Raw genomic sequence first — 21,902 nt, forward strand, 5'->3', positions numbered from 1 at the left:
CGGGCGTGACGTAATTGCGCTCTGAATGAAGCCCGATCACGTCTTCTCAGGAGCATTTCTGCGCAGGTAAGTATCCTTTTTGGTGCTGCCGGGTCCGCTTATATCGGTGCGGGAGACATCCGCGCCGGTTTTGAACCGTCTCAGCAGCATAATCAGTTACCACAAAATCCCGCAGCCACGCACATAATGATTCCTATCGAGCCTGGGGTGTGCAAATGCGCACAAAAATTGGGCATGTCGCGTATTTCTCGACTGACGGAAAATGCGCGTGCGCAAAAACGCTCCATGTGAAGGAACGCATTGAAACCAATGGGTCTTAATGGGTGCGGTTTCTGCAGACGATTTTCTGTGCGCAAAATTGCCCGTGTGCAGGAGAACTTGGGGTCCTTTAACACGGGACGATTGTTGGGTGCTTAAAAACCTGACAGCGTCCCTGCAATTATCGCTCTCATAAAGGCGCGATGGTCGCTCACTGAATGGAGGCCGCGCGGGCCGTTCATTGCTAAATTCAGGACGATTGTTAGATTTTTCTGCCCGCACAAACTGAATGAGAAGCGAACGAATCATCGCTCGTCGTTGTCAGCGTGAATGTCGCTCCAACGAGAATTTGAACGATAATCGTCGCATGTAAAAGGGCCCTTAAAAACCAAGAATACAGTTTGTGTTTTCCAAGTGGAGACTTTATTGCACCCTTTTTTTAAAAAGTGTCACCAACAGCTGCAGGACATTTTTAGAGAGGGGGGTGGTCATGCTTTACACTGCAGGGAGAAGGCTACGACAACATGGCGCCTGCACTGCGGACAGGGCAGGGGCGGGGCTGCGGACGTGGTGCGCTGCTCTGTCGGTGACGTCATCACCAGGCGCCGGTCGCTACTTGGTGACGTGTGCAGGCGGCGCTGATCCCTGGTCTGCGGCGCGGAGAACGCAGGAGGAAGCAGGTGATGATGGGATGAGGGGAGGCCGCCGTATAGGGGCGCTGTACACACTGTCCGGCTGCAGACAAAGCCGCAGAGCCCTCCGTGTATGTGAGGGGCGGAGTGTCCCGAGGAGCCGCAGACTGTTTACTGCAGGAGCCTCCATGGCTGACAATTGCTTCTATAGCAACTAGTGGATGTAGTCATTGTGGAAGCTGACCTAATAACAGGTCAGGGGGGGGCGACCGCCATATAATGTTGGGGTGACCGCCATACTTACAGAGCGGTGACCGTGAGGTGTAACTTGTTAAGGCTGCCGCCATCCCCCCCCCCCTAAAAAAAATCGTAACTCGCGTCAGTTTTCGCAGCACCAGAGCTCCATGTATTTCAGTGGGGCCGTGCTTACTAACGGTTTTTCTGCCACATATTGAACGCGTTTAAAATCGCACTATTTTCTGCAGTATTTAATGCGCTAAACTTACCATGGGAATGAATGAGGAGCGGGAAGAGCGCAGTAAAGACGCAATTGCGCGTATAATACGGTGTTTTGCAGGCTGCTAAGCCAAGGGGGGCGGTTGTGACAGCTTGCCTGCGTCATTACTGCACGGAAAAGCGGGGCTCTGCACGCAGTACAACGCAGCGCTTTTAAATACGCTCGTGCGAGGGGGGCTTAATTTTTTTTGTGTTCTTTTTTTTTTTTTCTTTTTGCCTCCTGCGCGCCATAATGTCCTTTCTTTATATTTTCCCGCTGCCGGGTCTCTTGGGGGGCGGCCTGTAGTTTCCAGTGACATTATTTTGGGTACGTGGAACTTTTTGATTGTTTTGTTTTTTTTATAACTTTTTGTTTCTTGGCGGCCGGGCGACAAAGTGCAATTTTGTAGTTGTGTATTTTTTTTCCCCTGATGGTCACTGCAGATTAATAATATATTATTTTAATAGATCGGACTTGTTGGATGCGTCGGTACCACATGTTTAGTTTTTGTGGTGTTCTATGTTAAAAATGTGAAAAGTGGATTTTAACTTTTTTTTTTAATATTTAATTTTTTGTAATTAAAAAAAATGTATTCAACTTACTGTTAACTTTTTTTTTTTGTCTCGATAGGGACTTGTTCTGGTGATCATCTGATTGCTTATATCCTATACTGCAGTACTTCAGTATTGCAGTATATTGTATTCCTGCAGGCATTCTATGAAGCCCCGCCACAGGTACGTCTTAAGAAGCTGAAATGCATGGCATCCCTGGGGGCCTTCAGATGTCATTGTGGGGGTGGGGCAGTCTGGAGACATGGGGAACTCCCTCACTCTGTTGGGCCATGTAAATGCTATGGTCAGATTTGACAGTGACATAAAAATGTTGTCACTATTTAGGGGTGCACCTTTTTCGTGTACTCCTGCCGATAATGTGAGTGAGATCTGTAGTAGAAGCAGCTCAGACGGTTGTTATATATGCTGACTTCTCACACGATTCGGGGAAGCGTCAGATGGCGATCTTGGCCACGACGCCTGTCGCACGGCCAAAGCTCACAAGCCTCACATCATAGTGAATGTCTGCTGCGGCCCACAAGTTGACAGGTCGCAAGTACGGCTTGAGCAGAGCAGCGGTGGTACTCACACGTCGTAAGGCTTTCAGATTTGCTCAAAGCGCTGGCAGCAAAATCGAACAGGACTCTGTATGGGGGAATGGATGGGAGTAAAAAAGATGCGATAGTCAGTGGGGCCGCAGTTGTAGAGCGGCGCTGCTGACCCAAAGACATGTCGGGTCATCTTTACATTTCTAAGTGTGAACCAGAATGTTCCCATTCACTGACAGCAAGCATAACTCGAAAAGAGTGAAGAATTTAAACACGAAGCACACTAGAAAGCTGCAAAAGCTTTTACTTGTCCAAGGCTTTAACCCTTAAGTGTATGCCCTTCAGTGGCGGGTTTGTATGGAGCAGGCCTGTGTGGCTGAGCCCGCTCCATGCACAGTGGGTGCTGGTTGTCTTTGACAGCTAACAGCCGCCAGCCACAGTCAGGGACAACTCTGATCACAGCTGTAAACCATTTAAATGGGCTGCCAGGGTGAACGAGCTCCTTCTTTTGCCTGAACTGCCCCTTGCAATGAGATTGGAGGGTTTCATGGCAGCCTGGGACCTTGTGAAGGCCCCCATGGATGCCATGTGTTTCTGCTTATTAAGATGTACCTGTGGCACGTTTTAATAGAATGTCTGTCTGCTAAAATACGATATACTGCAATCTATTAAATAAGCAATCGGATGATCTCCGGTTCAGGGAGGGCCCCTGTGGAGGGGGCTAAAAAAAGTAAAATAAAGTTGAAGTTTGTTTATTTTTTTTAAATTATTACAAGAAATATTACATTTAAAAACCCTCGTCCCATTTTTAGCATAAAAAATAACCGTGGTATTGACTAATAAATCTCATCTATTAATCCCACACGGTGAACACGGTCAGAAGAAGAACAAAACACAGTGGCAAAATTGCACTTTTTTGGTTATCCGATCCTCAAGAAAAAGTGTTCTAAAAAACAATCAGAAGTTCTGTCAACCCCAATGTAGAAACTACAGGTTGTCCTGCAAAAAACAAGCCTGCACACATCATTGATGGAAAATTTAAAGTTATGGGGGTCGGGAAATGGAGACAGGAAGCAATAAAAAAAAAAAGAAAGTTATATGACAAAATATTTTTGGGTATTGCCGTAATTGTACCGACCCACAGAATAAAGTTAACATGTTTTTGCCACACAGCAAGGCCGCCTGCAGACAGCCGGGTCGGATCTCGCAGCGGGATGCGGACCCTTGACCCTGCAGAGACCTGCAGCTCACCCGCTCCCAGGATCATGTCTCCTCTGCTATGTGCCGGCTGCAGAACGGAGCCGGCCCATCACTACTGACATTTCTGTGCGGGCCTCTGCAAGACCCGCACAGAAATAGAACATGCCGCGATTTGTTTCCCGCGCATGTTTTAACGCAGACAAATCGCGGCCGTGTGCATACAGTAGGATTGCATTTTCTAATGCAATCCTATGGCAGCAGGCACGGGTGGAAATTCTGCAGGAAATCCCGCCGTGGAATTTCCGCCCGTGTGCAGGGGGCCTTAACCCTGTAAAAAACAGTTATCATGTGATCGGAAGACGATCGCACGTAGACTTCAGTATGAGGGGTGGGAACAGAACTGCACATTTGGGAAATGTTGATGCGAGTATTCCACCTGCTTTCTGTCTTGGCATGAACGTTTCTGCGACGGCTTCTGTTACCACACAGTATATAATGTTTACTTCTCGTTTACCTCTTTAGTGCGACCATGAACTGGAATAAAGGTGGTCCGAGCGGCAAACGTGGCTTTGGATTTGGGGGATTTGCCATCTCAGCTGGAAAAAAGGAAGAACCGAAGCTTCCGCAGGTGTCACACAGCGCTTTCCGCTCTGCAGCTGCTGGCTTCGGCTCCAACAGCTCCCAACTACCATCGTTCTACAAGATTGGATCTAAGAGGGCCAACTTTGATGAGGAGAATGCGTAAGTACAAGGGGGATTGACTGATCCGCATAGTGAACTAGACCTTGAATTTCCAGCACTGGTCACAGAGGTGCAGCCAGATATATAAGTCAAATCGTATCACCATGTAGGGCGTAGGTGCCAGACCGTAATCATGACAAGCGATGATGGCGTGCGTTCAACCTACGCGATAAACCTTCCTGGCATCTAGTACTACACATCAGGGGTTGTACCAAGATTACAACTTATCCCCTATCCCTACAGGATAGGGAGTAACTTGCTGATTGGTGGGGGTCCTGCTGCTTAGATCCTCCCTAATCTCGAGAATGGAAGGGGGTTCTTGTGTCCCCCCTCTGCCGAGTTTGGCTTCTTCAATTTATTCTGACATCACTGTGGGGGAGCACTGGCTGAGCAGTGAGGAGGATGGGGGACACAGGACCCTTGTTCTTAAGATCAGCAAGAGTCTTTGGTGAGACCCCCACTGATCAGCAAGTTATTCACTATCTTGTGGAGAGGGAATAACTTGTGATCTTGGTACAATCCCTTTAACGCATATAGAGCAAGTAGAGAGATGCATGCCAGGGAGAGCCCAGTCCATTTACTGGGTAAGGTTGGTTTGTTAGTAGATCTGAAGGCATGGAGCTGTTTTAAAGGGGTTGTGCCAAATAATAACGTTATTCCCTATCCGCATGATGAGGAATAACACTATGATCAGTGTTTATCTGACCGCTGGGACACGCAATAATTCCGAGAACTTGGATCCAGTCAGTCTACAAGTCAATGAAGCGGAGGTTGCAAACGCCGCCGCTGTATTCGCTTCAACGCATTACTTTAGTTCAAGTGTTTTGGCAGTCTCCGGTGCTGTCATTGAAGTGAAAGGAGCAGCGATCGTGCATCTGTGCGACCATCGCTCCGTTCACTTGGGGACCAACCAGACACCCATTCTCTGGATCGGTGGGAGTCCCAGCAGTCTGACTCCCACCTTATCGTAAAGTTATCCCCTATCTTGTGGATAGGGAATAACTTTATAACTTGGCACAATCCCTTTAAACCTTTCCAATCCAATTTCCCTGTCACCCGCCCACTCCCCCGCTATTCTTTATTTTGGGTGGGAAAGCGCTTTGTGGATTCCTTGCAATTAACAGAAATGCATAAAAATGAAGCGTCATGATGATTTTATTTGCTATTTTTTTGAAAATTAAACATAAGTTAATACGTATATTTATATTACAATATGCAGAGGAGAGATCAGACATCGGCCCTCTCTCCTGCCTACTGTAATATACATATGCTGAAGAGTACTCTGATGTCAGACCTCTCTTCTGCACAATGTAAGAAATGTGTCGGACCTCACCCTACATGGGAGCTATACAGGGAAATCTCAATGTCGAACAAGGTCTGACACTGGATTGGAAAGGGTTAAGCCCATGCCGGTTCTCTTGTGCAGTAACCAGTTATCCCTTCCCTTTCTACAGATACTTTGACGATGAGGAAGAAGACTCCAGTAATATGGACCTTCCGTACATCCCGGCGGAGAACTCTCCAACCAGACAGCAGCTTCGCTCCAAACCAACAGACTCCGATAGTGAAGAAGATCCTTTAGAGGCCTTTATGGCAGAAGTAGAGGTGATTGTCCTAAGAAGTGGTATTCTAGTTTCAAAAAATATATGAAAAGTTATACAATTTTCCCAATGTATCTTCTAAATTGCTTCCTCATGGTTTTCAGTATCTGTTTGCTTCCATCGGCCTCCAGTGGACAAAGTGTGTTAGAGCTGTGTGTTCTAACAAGCGGTGCACTTATGTAGGGTTCATCACAGGACAGACTGTTCTCCTCTGCTGGGAACGAAGTTCCTGTTGAATGACATCTAGCAAAAGTTTGGGAAAATGTATAACTTTTTATGCGATGAATAATCTCATCATTGACTTCCCGTACATGTGACATTGTATGGAGGGGGCTGTGTAGCTGAACCTGCTCCAACACAGTGGGTATACACCATCTTTGACAGCCGCAATCAGAGAGCTCCAATTGGGGCTATTAACCCTTTAAATGCCACTATCTATTCTGACACAACAACATTTAAATGTCCCAATTGGTACTGAGATGTCCATAATTTGTACTGACCCACAAAAGAAATATAACATGTTGTTTTTACTGCACCGTGAACACCGTAAAAATCAGTGAACAATACAACTTGTCCTGCAAAAAACAAGCCCTCGTGTAACTATTTCACCAGAAGGATAAAGTTATGATTTTTTTTGAAAGTGGGAATGGGAAAAATAAAAAAAAACAAATAGGGTTGCAGCTGGAGGGGGGTTAAGAGGGGTTTGCCAAGCTCTGCTGCTCCATTGATTTCAGTTGGACTGGTGGAGAGAGAGACAAGTGCTTGAAATCTTTCTACAGGTCCCTTTTGAAATCAATAGATCAGCAACATGCATGCTCAACTGCCACTCCAGTCATTCAGGATCCCCATTCTCTTGATTGGTGCAGGGTCCAGCGGTCGGATCCCACCAATCAGAAAGTTATCCTTTTATCATGTCGGATAGGATTACCAGTTGCTGAAGTAAAGGAGCCGCGGTTTATATATTTCTGTGGGTGAAGCTAATGAGATTTTAGGGCCCTATTGATGATATTGGGGTGCTGTTGCCTCCACTTCTCCTTCATTTCTTTTTTTACATAGTAAAGCGCTTCTGGCTGCACAGCATTTGTGTAAAACGCTGGTCAATCTTGTTTCCTCAGGATCAGGCTGCCCAGGACATGAGAAAACTCGAGGAAAAAGACAAGGAGAAGAAAAATGCAAGGTATGTGGAAGGTGCTGTTTACACAGAAGTCCTATGTACACCTCCTGGTCAACATGTCAAGACTCTCTCCTACGCTGGAGAGAATCTGTGACATTGATTTTTAGACTTGTCACACAAGTAATACACTGACTAGCCTTCACCATGTAAAAGCTGGTTCCGCCAGAGCATGCAATACTAAAGGAACACTGTAGGAAACCCGCTGATTATATTTAGTCACTTGGTGCAAAGACCAGTGATGTGATATAACCCATACTACCCAATCAGATATGTTAAGCTAATATTCCTATGGGTTATGTCACATGTTAAATCTCTTGACAGCTACATGCTACCCAGTCCTGTATTTTGTTACATCCCTAGCCCATGGGAAAGCTTGCCTGTACATTTACAACATCCAGTACCTCTTTCAGGCACCGCACACCCCCATATGTTCACGAATGTATGCACCATGGTTTTTCTAAGGCTGTTACATGGCTGGTATCTGAACTGAGTGCAGGGAAGTTTGTTTTTCCTCTTCTTTTTTGCAGGGGTATCAGGGATGACATTGAGGAAGAAGATGACCAGGTAAGTTTGTAGTTTTGCTTTTGGTGTTATCCAAAGTAGTTACTGGAGTTTGTAGCCAGGCGTTGCAGAGTGTCTGACCCTTTCTGAAATAAACTGCTGGAGTTCAGTCATTCGACTGTTTCTAGGAAGATGATACCAGCTTATAGCCCAGAGGAGAACTGACTTAAAGCGACTCTCAGGTCCTGGACAGAAAAAAGATGGCTGCACACTGTGTTAGTATGCATCATTAGTCTGACACTATATGCTGATTTGATTGGCTAGTACTGCCTGTGTGAGCGGTACTGGCCTGTCGGAGCAGCATGTAGTGTCTCAGACTACCAATATATACTACTGCATCAGGTAGTCAGAAGTTGTGCAACCATCTTTGTTTGTCCCGGACCAGAGGGTCACTTTAACATTCTAACATATCATTCATGGTAACGTACATTTTCTGTGCCCACCCTCAAAATAGAGGCCCGCTTATAACGTGTGAATATCACTTCAGTGCAAACATTAGTCAGCGATCCTAAGGCTTATCGACCTGTGTAAATGAAATGATGATATAAAAATGTTATGCAAACCTGAAAATATCTGCCATTGTTGGGCAATTTAGTGAAATGGTTGCAGGGCTTCTGACTTTTGCTATCTGGCCTGCGCCCATTCCTCTTTGTTCCCCCGACATCTGCTAATAAGCATTAGATTGTAAAATTCTGTTTAGAAAGCTGATACAGGCATCACATCCCTCCATATATTTTGCACTGCTGGAGTAAAGAAAAAAGAAGCTAACATGGCTGAAAATCCTGTCGTTCAGCCATCTGTGTTGCTAATACTCAGACGCATAGGTGCTGCGCGCCACTAATTACTTATCCAGATCGTTAAGTAAGCCTCCACATGCATTTAGGCCTCCCTCCAGCATCCTCTGCTAAACAGCAGCTTAAACCTATTTCAAGAAGTTGTCCAACTACTAGCTGTAGGAAGCAGACAGCACTATACATTGTACAGTGGCTCTTGTTGGTACTGGAGGCTGAGTACTATTGAAGTGAATGGGACTCAACCCAGACCACTGTGCGATGTATGTCATCCGAACAATTATTGTGCGGTGTAAATGCACGCCCGACTGAACGATTAACAAGAATTTGTTCACTTCTCATTCGTCTTCCAGCTTCTGCCTGTTTCCTGTGACTGGAGGCAGGCGGGGCCGAAGAATTCCCAGGCGCTCTGCCTTCATTCACTGAGGGATGATCGTTCCTGTGTAAAAGCACAGGAACGATTATCGCTCGGACGACCTGACTGGCATGTGCGCCTGAGGGGTTGTACTGTGTAAAAGGGCCCTTAGTGGAGCTCACATACTGCTGCACTTGTGTAAACAATGATGGGGACATGGGGCTTGCTGGAGCAGTACAGCTACTTCATCCTGCTGATCAGTGATGTCTCAGGAAATCCTGTTAAGCCTCCTTAGGAACCAGCGTAGATAAAACTGCACCCGCCAGAAAAGGTCTCTCTAATGATTAAGCATTCTGGAAAGTCTTTGCTTCCAGTGCTGTGTGTACAAGTGTAATTGTTATCCCAAAGGTCTCCTGCTCATGGCCGGGTGGGATTCCGACTGCAAAATATCGCAGCGAAATCGGACCCGATGCCCCACAGAGACCCTGTACTCCTCTGTCCGGATCCACCGCAAATGTCTCAGCAGATGAGCCGATGCGCAGTGAGATGTGCCCTGCCAATGTGCAGGTTAGACATGCCCATGCTGGCCTGTGACGCCAGTTCCCGCAATTCTTCCGCAGTGCTCACTACGAAAGTATCGCTGGATGAACGGCTTCCATTGAATGCAACGGAAGCCGTCAGTGCAGTAGTAGAATCGCAGTAGATTCTAGTAGTAAAATCGCAGTAGATTTCCGCTCGTGGGCCGGGGAGAATCGTTTAACATGGCATGTCTATGGACGGACATTGCTGCGGAATTTGCGGCAGGCGTCTGGCCATGAATTCCACACTGATAATTTGTCCGTGGGCATTGGGCCTAAAGTCCAGGCACCTGTCTGCACAAACGACGGTCTTACATCTGCTGTTGGTTTACATTTACTGTTAGAAAAAGTTGGATTTTAATGCATTCCAAACTTCTTCCTGCTAACTATTTATATGATTACCATTGTTCTGCTCCGCCATAGGAGCTGGATAACGAAAATAATGGAAGTTCAGAATCCAGCACTTGACAGACCCCCAACTGTGCCAGAGAGACCCCATTGACTCTGATGGGGTTTGTCGTGGTTTCATCATAGCGTCTGTTTTTAGATTTCTGTTGCAAACCACATATTTAAGAGAACCGCAAACGCAAGTAAATTTGCTGCAAACCGTGCAATAATCTTTAAAGGTATGTTTATATGGGGTGGATCTTCTATGTGTACTTTCCACATGGAACATCCGCCACATTTATATTAGCACCAATGGGGAAGAGATTTTGAAAATCTCATTCACACACTATGGAGAAAGTCTGCCCCAAATCTGTGCAGAAATTGACATGCAGTGCAGAATTTCAATCCACAGCATGTCAATTAGCTGAAGCGGATTTGTGGAGAGGATTCTGCTCTGAAAGCTACGGCAAAGTCTGCACCAAATAGTGTGGATTTTGCGCTGCTGACTGCCTGCTGTGGACATTCCGCAAATTTTGACTCTTGTGGACTTAACGTAATATGGGGCCATAGTGTACTGTATGGCAACACAGGTTCTTTCCTCCACTCTTGACTTGATAAAGTGATGTTATTTGTTTCTGTAAGAACTGCAATTAGAGGTTATTGCATGATTTTCAGCAAATGTTCCTTTGCGTGTGCGGTCCTCTTTCAATACCTGATCTATCTTGGGTTCTGGTCAGTGGAACTAGCAAATCCAGCACCACTACTTACATGCTGGAATTCCCAGGTGCCGCACTCCTGTCTACCTTTCCTTGAACAGAGCCTAAGGCTGCATTCACACATGGCATTTTTGTTGCAGTTTTTTTAATTGCGGTTCTTCCATAATTAAATGCAGTTTTCTAAAAAATGTATGTGGTTTTAAAAAAAACTGCATGTATTAGTAAAAACTACATGCAGTATTTTGAATACGTTTGTTTTTTTAATTGCAGAAGAACCGCAACAAACATGCTATGTGTGAACGCAGCCTAAAGGCCCATTTACACTTAACGATTATTGCTCAAAAGTCATTCAAACTACCGAACATGAGCAATAATCGTTACATGTAGACGCGGGCATCGTTAATTTTTTGTTTGAACAATGATTTTAAAGGCCCATTTACACGCAAAGTTGTTTTTTTTTTTTTTGTGTGTGTTTTTTTTTTTTGCATAAAGTGTTAATGGACACTAATTGCCATTAACACTTGTGTAATCCAATGCATTTGCTTGATCCGCAAGATGGAAGGCTCGCAAAATCCGCATTTCCTATCCACCTGTGTGAGACCGGCCTTACACTGATAGGCTTGTGGCATATTACAGCTGCATTTCTGCATGTGTCCCAGCCTGACCACGGGGTTTACTGACCTGCACTGTCACTGTTGTAGATTCTTATGTAGATTGTGACAGTTCAAGTCTGTAAATCCCAAGAAGCAGCCAGGAGACATGTTTGTATTCCTGCCGTAATATGCTTGGGTGAAAATGGCCGTATACATTTTTAGGCTGCTTGGTGCCAATCTGTGAAGGCAGCTTTCGATGGCCTTCTAGAGGCTCAATTATCTCCCCTTGTGTTCTTCATCAAACAATCTTGAGTAGGTCACACCTTGTATGGAAATATATAATTTTGGGGGTTCTTTTGGAACTTGATTTGATATGATCTATGATGAGGATTGGTTTGTCTTCACATGCCGGCCTTAAGTAGGTTGTATAGGATTAGAAAACGCATGTTTATCCAGAAACTCCACCACTTTTGCTATTGGACCGTCGGGTTTGCAGCTTGCTCCCATTCACTTTAAAGCAACTCTCCGGGCCTGGAGAAACAAAAGATGGCTGTACTAGTTCTGTGACCACCTGATGCAAACTGTGTGTAGTACGCATTGGATGCAAACTATTAGTACGCATTGGTAGTCAGGGAAGAGCTGCGGACATCTTTGTTTCTCCAAATCCGTAGAGTCGCTTTAATACAATACTAATAATTTTGGAAAAACCCCATACTCCTAGTAAAGGTATATGGTTCCAGACAGGTTGTATCTCTCCCTTCTCCACCCTTGATAGATCTTTGATTGGATGACATTCTTCTTTTATAAAATATACAGAATATTCGATTTGTCCACTGAGCCTCTCTGTTTCCCATAGGAAGCGTATTTCCGGTACATGGCGGAGAACCCTACAGCTGGGCTCCAGCCTGAAGAGGAAGAAGACACTCTTGAATACGACAGTGATGGTAACCCTATGGCCTCAACCACCAAACGCATTATTGACCCTCTCCCTCCAATCGACCATTCAGAGGTAAGGGCAGGATTACAGTGGACATGGATACTTCTTCCACAGACATGTCTGTCTTATACGGTCCATTCCGTTTTTGTTTTGCAGATAGAGTACGCTCCTTTTGAGAAGAATTTCTATGAAGAACATGAGGAAATCACCGCTCTGACTCCTCCGCAGATTGTGGAGCTGAGGCATAAACTGAACCTACGGGTAAGGCAATAACCATTAGACCATAACCATTGCACATCTGGTTAGGATGGACTATTCTAGTAAATCTATGTACTGGATGCAGGTCTCCGGGGCGGCTCCACCACGTCCTGCCAGCAGCTTTGCTCACTTTGGATTTGATGAACAGCTTATGCACCAGATCAGGAAGTCCGAGTACAGCCAGCCCACACCTATCCAGTGTCAGGTAAGGACCATGCTACTTGTAGGCACCTCTGGTTTTATATAGCCTCACCTTGTACCCTATAATACTATTTGTATCTTCTTCAGGGTGTTCCAGTGGCGCTCAGCGGACGAGACATGATCGGCATTGCCAAAACTGGAAGTGGTAAAACGGCAGCATTTATCTGGCCTATACTAGTACACATTATGGACCAGAAGGAGCTGCAGCCAGGAGATGGGCCCATTGCTGTCATAGTATGTCCTACGCGCGAGTTGTGTCAGCAGGTACTGCGTGATATTTTCACCCTGTTTATCTCTCCTTCCTTTCAAATAAACTGTATTCTTCTAAGGGCTAATGTCCACAGGCGTTTTTTCACTGCGCATTACACGTGCGTGATACGCAGTGAATGGAGGCAGTGAAAGTCAGCGGACTTTCATTGTTCCATGCACACCAGCGTGTGGACACAGCGGCAGAGAAATAAGTCACAGCATGCACTATTACTTTGCGTATGATACGGGCTCCATATTGAAGCGCTGCCCCTATGCCGGCATTGCAAGAGGCCAGCGTTTCAAAAAGCATTTAGAAAAAAAATCACACTGCGCTTGTCCGTGACATCAGAATCCCAGACATGCGCAGTGCATACTCGGCCCGTACGTGGTCTCAGCTGGCAGAGCGAAAGGGCTGTGTATGTGTAAAACGATGCTGGAGACCCGCCCTGTTCTATGCATACGCCTGTGGATAAGAGCCCTAAAGCTTTTTGTATTGTGATCGAGCTTGTTCTTATTGTTTTCTAGATTCACAGTGAATGCAAGCGGTTCGGAAAAGCCTACAATCTCCGCTCTGTGGCTGTCTACGGAGGAGGCAGCATGTGGGAACAGGCAAAGGCTCTGCAAGAAGGAGCGGAGATAGTCGTTTGTACACCAGTGAGTTGTTTCATTAAAGCGTTCGTCCGGCTAGATCGAAAAATGATTTGCGTGTAGGAGTTTGTATAGTAATAGTTTTACTAAATGCATTGCATAGCAAATTCTGCTTGTGTAGCAGCACAACCAGCTGCTTATATCTATACACTAGGACGTTGTGCATCCTGCTCTGTCGTAGGCTCCCTTGTGCAGGACAGGAGCCAGCGCTGTAGGTAATAATGGGCTTCTACAGCTGTGGCTTCTCTACTGGATGTAGAAGAGAGCGGGATGCTGTGTCTCCTAGGGCTTAGATATGAGCAGCCCGTAGTCGGTCCCTGCTGCTATATAGAAGCGGATTCTGTTACGCAGTATAGTTAGAAAAGCAATTAGGATGCCTTCGCACCGGCCTTATGTGCTGCGGGATGTCCTGTGGCAGTTACAGTGCCGGCTACATGAATTGAGATTTTATCGCATGATTTTATCGCTAGCAGCAGCGAAGCGTTGCACGATTTTTATTTATTTTTTACAAGAAAAACGCATCACTGACGCTACAAAATTGCGGGAACACAGCTGTGATATCACCACGATTTTGTAGCGGCGATATCCCTGTCGCCCGTGTGAAAGAGACCTGAGCCACAAAGTGCTGTTGTCCAAGCTTCCATTTTATTTTATTTGGCGCATTACATAAGATTTCATTTAGAGAGCCATGTGAACAGACGATGTGACATTCTGTCTGTGAAAAGCAGGGAAGACTTCTCAATGGGATAAACCTCTCTTTACTTTGTTGGGCAGGACTCAAATCAACTTTTATCACACAGCCGTCACATGACTAGAGATGAGCGAGCGTACTCGCTGAGGCAAACTACTCGAGCGAGTAGTGCCTTATGTGAGTACCTGCCCGCTCGTCTCAAAAGATTCGGGTGCTGGTGGGGAGGAACGGGGGGCGAGATCTCTCTCCTCTCCTCTCCTCTCTCCTGCAACTCACCGCTCTTCCCCGCCGGCACCCGAATCTTTAGAGACGAGCGGGCAGGTACTCGCATAAGGCACTACTCGCTCGAGTAGTTTGCCTCAGCGAGTACGCTCGCTCATCTCTACACATGACCCATTCCTGCAGCCATGCGAATAAAGCCTATTGCTCTGCTCTCAAATAGCTAAATTTGCATGCTATACAGTGTGTATAATATGTACTGTATATCATCTCTTGCTAGGCGAATGTATGACAAGTAGGTCATTCTGAGGCTTGCCATGTAGAAATTAGCGTGCACAATGTAAGATGTAACAACATGGTGGTGCGGTTTTCTTTACCTAGAGGACTGGGTTCCTGGATTCGGCCACCGTGTGATTTTTTTTTTTGACACCTCAGCAATTATATTTATATTTCACAGGGACGTCTTATTGACCACGTGAAGAAAAAGGCGACCAATCTACAAAGGGTTTCCTACCTTGTGTTTGATGAAGCTGACCGCATGTTTGACATGGGCTTTGGTGAGCTTTGGTTTACAATCAGTAATGTCTTTGTGGTGTGATATCTACGGCTCCTAAGATCATGTATGATGTGCTCTCTGCTTTCAGAATACCAAGTTCGATCTATCGCTAACCATGTGAGACCAGACAGACAGAGTAAGTGCGCTAATCATCCTCTCATATCTGGTGGTAGTGATTTACATAAACTGCTCAATTGTAAAAAGAGCGAAAAAAAGAAATACTTTGCTCTAATTTTACCATCGCGTTTCTTTACCCAGCCTTGCTGTTCAGCGCCACATTCCGGAAGAAGATCGAAAAGCTGGCCAGAGATATCCTGATTGATCCCATCCGTGTTGTTCAGGGCGATATTGGAGAGGTGAGAACTTCTCTTGCACTTTGCGCCTTCACTTGTAATGTCTGACTTACTGTCGCACAGATGCTAGACTCTTCTGTACCTGCTTTTTTTGTTCTATTAATTTCCTCTTTGCTCATGTGTTTTTTAATCAGGCCAATGAGGACATTACGCAAGTGGTGGAAATTCTCCCTTCCGGTCCGGATAAGTGGAGTTGGTTGACACGCAGACTTGTGGAGTTCACATCCGCCGGGAGCGTCCTGCTGTTCGTCACCAAAAAGGCTAATGCGGAAGAGCTTGCCAACAACTTGCGTGTTGAGGATCATCCATTAGGTCTTCTTCATGGAGACATGGACCAGAGCGAAAGGAACAAGGTCATTACGGACTACAAGAAGAAGAATATCCCCGTCTTAGTTGCTACTGATGTTGCCGGTAAGAACTATGACACCAATGGTAACTAGATAAATACACTGACGTGCCAAAAGTCCTGGGATAGTAGTATGTGAATTGATTATGAAGTGGCGTTACATTAGGTGACGGATTGCGAATGCCCACACCTGTGTAAGTTGTGAGCTGTTATCAGTGAGGCTGAACACGGCCCAGGCTTGTTCCTGGCAAGCCGAATTTGGAGTTTGAGTGAGGCGTGCTGGTGGGTGCCAGACAGATGAAACACTCCATTTCTGAAGTTATACGGGCATTTAATATTCCTCAATACAGAGTGTCATGTATGTACGGCATAGAAGACCTTACTGTCCACAATGTCTCACCTGGGCTTGTGAGATTAGTAACTGGACCCTAGAGGACTGGCAACATGTTGTGTGGTCTGATAAGTTGTGATACCAATTATTTTGGGCTGATGGTAGGGTTCGTGTTGGCATGGACCCCAGTTGTGAACAAGGCACTGTGCAGGCTATTGGTGGCTTCATACTGGTGTGGTGTGTTCTTATAGCATGGATTGGGTCAACTGGTCCACCTAAACATCTCATTGGTACCTGCTACATTTCACTGCTTTGTGACTATTTGTAGCTCTTAGTAGACTTATTGAACCCCCATAATGATGGGATATTCCGGACGGAAGATGCACGGTTTCATCAGGCCTAAGATGTCCAGAATTGGTTCAGGGAGCATACTGGAGAGTTCCTATGAATAGTGTAACCTACATGTTCGCCCAACTTCAGCCCAATTGAGCATTTATAGGATAGAGGTCCATTCACACCCGAGATCCTGCACTCACAAATACCACGAAGCTGTGTGTGTGACTATCCAAATGTCATGGCTCAGCATCCCTCCAGATGTCGCCTTTTCACTGGTGGAATCGATGCCACATTGAATTGCTGGTCTAGCAGGGTCTTACATTATCTTAGTTCCTGTCCCATGACTTTTGGTATGTCAGTGTATATTAGCATTATTGCTGCTGCTTTCCTTCACCTATGCAGAGGGGACTTCATAGCAAGTGATTTATTCAGTACATCAGTCTGTATTAGACCACCAAGCACTGTATCAATACTAAACATCACCATTCCTTAACAGCCAGAGGTTTGGATATTCCATCCATCAAAACCGTAATCAACTATGACGTAGCCCGAGATATCGACACGCACACTCACCGCATTGGTCGGACAGGCAGAGCGGGTGAGAAGGGTGTGGCCTATACGCTCTTAACGCCAAAAGACAGCAATTTTGCTGGGGATCTTGTAAGAAATTTGGAAGGAGCCAATCAATATGTATCCAAGGAGCTGCTGGATTTGGCTATGCAGGTAATCTCTGCAGATGAACCTCAACTTCCAGCGAATGTTTGCAATTTACTTTGAGTCCGTAACTTTTTGCTCCTTCTTTCCTGTGTAGAATGCTTGGTTTAGAAAGTCCAGATTCAAGGCTGGGAAAGGCAAGAAGTTGAATGTAGGTGGTGGTGGACTTGGCTACCGGGAGCGTCCTGGACTTGGAGCAGAAACTTCTGTAAGTGTAGCCATTCTATACATACACATCATTGACCGCCAGTATGGAAATTGATTTTTATGAAGTGGCGTTACCTCAGGGGGTGGCTTAGGGACCCCCCACATCTGTTGTGATGTGGAACACTGTTCAGCGTACTGATGGTAATGCAACGTGAATTATCGGAGTTCAAACGAGACATGATGGCGATCGCCACACAGATAGGATGGCACATGCTATTTCCGAAGTTGTGCTGGCATTTAACGTACCTCAATCCACAGTGTTATGTGTACCAGGGATACGTTATAAAAGGTTGTATCACCCGCAGTGTTCCGCGTATGGGTGCTTAACCCCTTAATGACGCGGCCCTTTTTCTTTTTCCATTTTCGTTTTTTTCTCCCCCCCCCCCCCCCTTTAAAAAAAATCGTAACTCCTTTATTTATCCATCGACGTCGCTGTATGAGGGCTTGTGTTTTGCGGGACGAGTTGTATTTTTCAATGGTGCTATTTAAAGTACCAAATAATGTACTGAAAAACTTTAAAAAAACTCTAGGTGGAGTAAAATGAAAAAAAAAAACCCGACCTTTCGCCATCTTTTAGTGCGTCTTGTTTTTACGGCGCACAAACGGCAACAAAAGCGACATAACTTTATTCTATGGGTCGGTGCGATTACTACGATACCAAACTTGTATAGTTTTTTTTTTTTTTTTACTATACTCCTCTTTTTTTCTTTTCAAAGACATTTAATTTTTTTCAATTATTTTCTGCCGTCATTTTGTGCGCGCAATAACTTTTTTATTTTTCCATCGACGTAGTTGGGCTCATTTTTTGCGGGATGTCCTGTAGTTTCCAGTAGTACCAATTTGAAATACATACAACTTTTTGATCGCTTTTTATTGCGTTTTTTCTGGGAGACAGGGTAACTAAAAAAGTGCATTTCTGGCGTTCTTTATTTATTTATTTTTTCGGACGACGTTCACCGGGAAAAATAATGCGCTACTTTGGTAGTTCGGACTTTTACGGATGCAGCGAAACCAAATACATATTTTAAATTTATTATTTAGATTTTTTAATAATAGATATGGCAAAAGGGGGGTGCTTTAAACTTTTACGACTTTTTTTTTTTTTTTTTTTCAATTAAAAAAAACTTTTTTTTTTTTTTTTTAATATTACTTTGAACATGTGATGCTTTGATCGCTCCTGCAGTATGACGTAATGCTATGGCATTACGTCATACTGCTTTTTGACAGGCAGTCTATCGAGCCACCCCACGGGGATGGCTTGATAGGCCCCAAGGCTGCCTTAACAGACTGCCTTTCAATAGGCCCCCGGCTGCCATGACACCTGCACGGCTCCCCCGATCTCGTTCGGGGGATTTAAATGCCGCTGTCATAATTCACAGCGGCATTTAAATGGTTAATAGCCGCGATCGGCCGCTCGCGGCTATTGCTCGTGGGTGTCAGCTGTTATAAACAGCTGACGCCCGCACTGTACGAAGAGAGGTTGCCACGCAACCTCTCTTGATACATACCTGACGCTCCATGACGTACCGGTACGTCATTGGTCGTGAAGGGGTTAATGATTGTGACCGGCGGTGTATGGCTGGAATCACCTGTGCAAACAGGCAAGCGATTTTTGCCAGAAATCACATCCACATTCAATGCAGAATGCCCCGCAAGTACATCCCACAGGTCAGTGTAGCCTTCTTTAGCTTCTATTGGATACGGGAGCAGAAGATCCACCAGAATGTCTTTGTTAACACCACAACAGAGGACATGGCACCTCATCTGGGCTCATGAGGTTGCTTACTGGACCGGCAATATGTGGCGTGGTACGATGATTCATAATACCAATTGTTTCGGGCTGATGGTAGGGTTCATGTGTCGAGCAGATCCCGAGAAGCCATCGACCCCAGTTGTCAACAAGGAACTGTGCAAGCTGGTGGTGGTTCCATACTGGTGTGGGGTGTGTTCTCATGGCATGGGTTGGGTCCACTGGTCCGCCTAAACATGTCATTGACCGATGCCCTCTGCTTAGTAACCATCTCCATGAACTTCATGTACCTCCACAATGATGGGAATCTAGCAGCGGTTGAGCATGCACACCATCATCCATTCACATGGGACTTTGGTGGTACACCGTTGTCTAGATCACTGGGGGTTCCAGTTGTCAAACCCTCAGCGATCAGACGTTTATCCCTTTCTCTGTGGATGAGGGGATAAATGTCTTTAGTAATAAACCACTTTTAATCCTGTACCTCGCCCCATTCACCCACTTTCTTGCTTCTGGCTATCTATCATTTACGTGCTGAATAGAGATGAGCGAGCGTACTCGTTTAGGGCGTTTTTGCACTCGAACACCGCTTTTTCCGAGTAACTGACTACTCGGGCGAAAAGATACGGGGGGCGCCGGGGGTGAGTGGGGGGTTGCAGAGGGGGGAGAGCTTCCCCCTGTTCCCCACTGCTACCCCCCCCCCCCCCTGCTCCACCACGCCGCCCCCCGGCACCCCCAAATCTTTTCGTCCGAGTAGTCAGTTACTCAGAAAAAGTGATGCTCGAGTGCAAGAACGCCCTAAACGAGTGTTCGCTCATCTCTAGTGCTTAAATATCGAGCGATATAGTCTCAAACGAAGTCTGCGTTGCCTCTCCCACATGGACTCAAATTGTGAATTGTGTGGCTTTCTTTCAGGAACGTGGAATTAGCGGCAGTGTGATGAGCAATTATGAGGCCTTCAAACCTTCAGGAGGAGCAATGGGAGATCGGCTGTCTGCCATGAAGGCTGCATTTCAGGTGCATTGTGGGAAAAGTCTTGTAAGCTGTTATTGCCTTTGGCATTGTATTAACTGGTCTTTTTATTGCCTTTACAGTCACAATACAAGAACCATTTTGTCGCTGCTAGCTTGAGCACACAGAAAACGGGAACGTCAAGCATCAACTCCGGAGCGTGGACAAGTGCAGGAAGCTTAAGTTCGGTTCCCAGTTCTTCACCACAGACTCAGTCTGCATTGTCCGAAGCACTTCTGCCCCCCACGAGAGCGATGCCTGGCTTTACCAGCAGTGGAACACTTAGCAGTATCCCCCCAACAGCTTATCCACCCATGGGTAATCCTAGCTACCCCGCTGCCAGCCATTATGGTAGTAAGGAAGGGTCTAGTAGCAGCAGCAGTAGTAGCAGCAGCAGAGAAAGCAGTGGGAACCGGGATAGATACACTGAAGGAAAAGGGCGCCACGGAGACAGCCAGCGGCATGGAGATGGGCATCGCCACAGCGACAGAGATGGACACCGCCACGGAGAAGGGCATCGGCATTCCGGCAGCAGCCGACATAATGAGAGCCGTAATGGGAGTGAAGGGAGAAGAGATGGGGATGGGCGGAGGGAGAGTTCCCGAGATGGTGAAGGAAGAAGAGACCGGGACCGAGATGATAGTCGGAGAGACAGCTTGGGAGACAGTCGAAGAGAGGGCTCCCGAGAAGGAGAAAGCCGGAGAGAGAGCTCACGAGATGCAGACAGCCGCAAGGAAGGATCCCGAGATGATGGGAAAGGTGAAACGTTTGCTGTACCAGATCCTCCCAAACGCAAGAAGAGCAGGTGGGACAGTTAAACTCCCCGCTAGGAATCGGCCGGTGTCGTTGGAGCCGCGCGTCTCTGTTCTTGTTTCTCTTTTTGCTTGCTTTTGGTGGACGTGAAGTCCCAAACTGAATGTTGGTCAAACACATACTCTCCCCTGGAGTTTGCATAGTAACAGCATTTACAAGCAGATGTCCCGTGTCCCTACGCTTCTTTTGTGTAGAGCAGTATATGCTGAAAGTCCCAGTTGTATTCCATGCTTCGTACGATACACGGTTGGAGCATCTCAAGTGACGGCCATCTTCATCGAGAACTCTTCAGTCTCCAAACTGTGCGTGTTTAGAATGTGTTTTTTTTTTTTTTCTATTTTCTGTACATAGGAGGTTTTAATTGTCTTTTTTTTCATGTACCAAGTTGTTCTCATTTCACAACGATTAAATGAAAATCAAATTTTGTTTTACTATGGTCCCTGTCCCTCCCTCTGCGCCCCAGGCGTCCATATGAATAACCCGTTTGAATGGATTATTTTTGCAGTTGCAATTTAGCACCACTCGTCTGAATTGGGAGCGCGAGCACATGGAGTCCTACAGGCCTCATTCGTATGAATGAGAGGAACATAGACATTTCTGCGACAAATCTACGTGTGAATTTACCCTTGAGGTATGGATTTCTGTAATGGAAAGTCCGTACCAAAATCTGCATCCTTTTCTGCGTCAAGATCTGCACCAATGTGGAAAACCTATGGCTGAAGTTCCCTAAAGTTGGGATGATTTAAAGGGATTAGATCCCACATCCTTAAAGAGCTTGTCCAGTTGTAAACTATTGATGGCCTATCCACAGGACCCGATCATCAATTCTTCATTGGTGAGGGTCAGTCTGTTTGGACCCCGTTGAACAGCTGTTTGTTTGCAGGGGCTAGCGCATACATGCACTGAGCTGATTTCTGGCACATTTCTTACTGCAGTGGCCAGACTTGGTATTGCAGGCCAAGTTGCCTTTCCTTTTAATGAGAACTTGACCTGCAATACCACGTCTGGCCACTGCAGTGGGAACGGAGCTGTCTGCTTCCTGCAGAAATCTGCGCAGTGCATAAGCGCATTGACCCAGAGAACAGATGCTCGGCAGGGGT

General features: G+C 46.0%; 1 protein-coding gene across 2 annotated transcripts; it reads left to right on the forward strand.

Moving 5' to 3' along the window:
* The first annotated feature begins 865 nt into the window (after positions 1-865).
* Positions 866-21,233, forward strand: DDX42 (DEAD-box helicase 42). Of its 2 annotated transcripts, XM_066587308.1 has the most exons (19): positions 868-938; positions 2,017-2,120; positions 4,208-4,426; positions 5,881-6,031; positions 7,143-7,204; positions 7,729-7,765; positions 12,039-12,191; positions 12,276-12,380; positions 12,463-12,582; positions 12,666-12,842; positions 13,353-13,481; positions 14,843-14,942; positions 15,030-15,077; positions 15,200-15,297; positions 15,429-15,705; positions 16,804-17,030; positions 17,119-17,229; positions 19,894-19,995; positions 20,073-21,233. In XM_066587308.1, the coding sequence occupies exons 2-19, from the start codon at positions 2,104-2,106 to the stop codon at positions 20,805-20,807; spliced, it is 2,868 nt and encodes a 955-aa protein (XP_066443405.1). In that variant the 5' UTR covers positions 868-938; positions 2,017-2,103; the 3' UTR covers positions 20,808-21,233. The 2 variants fall into 2 exon arrangements, with proteins under 2 accessions (XP_066443406.1, XP_066443405.1); XM_066587309.1 differs by lacking the exon at positions 2,017-2,120 and having other exon boundaries at positions 866-938.
* The last annotated feature ends 669 nt before the right edge of the window (positions 21,234-21,902 follow it).

Source organism: Eleutherodactylus coqui, chromosome 13 (assembly GCF_035609145.1).
Source record: "Eleutherodactylus coqui strain aEleCoq1 chromosome 13, aEleCoq1.hap1, whole genome shotgun sequence".
Taxonomy (NCBI): Eukaryota; Metazoa; Chordata; class Amphibia; order Anura; family Eleutherodactylidae; genus Eleutherodactylus; species Eleutherodactylus coqui.

Excerpts from the sequence above, each read along its gene's own strand:
- DDX42 (XM_066587308.1), top strand. Across the intron at positions 15,298-15,428 it reads TTCAGGGCGATATTGGAGAG|GCCAATGAGGACATTACGCA; the intron begins GTGAGAACTTCT and ends TTTTTTAATCAG. Across the intron at positions 17,230-19,893 it reads GACTTGGAGCAGAAACTTCT|GAACGTGGAATTAGCGGCAG; the intron begins GTAAGTGTAGCC and ends GCTTTCTTTCAG.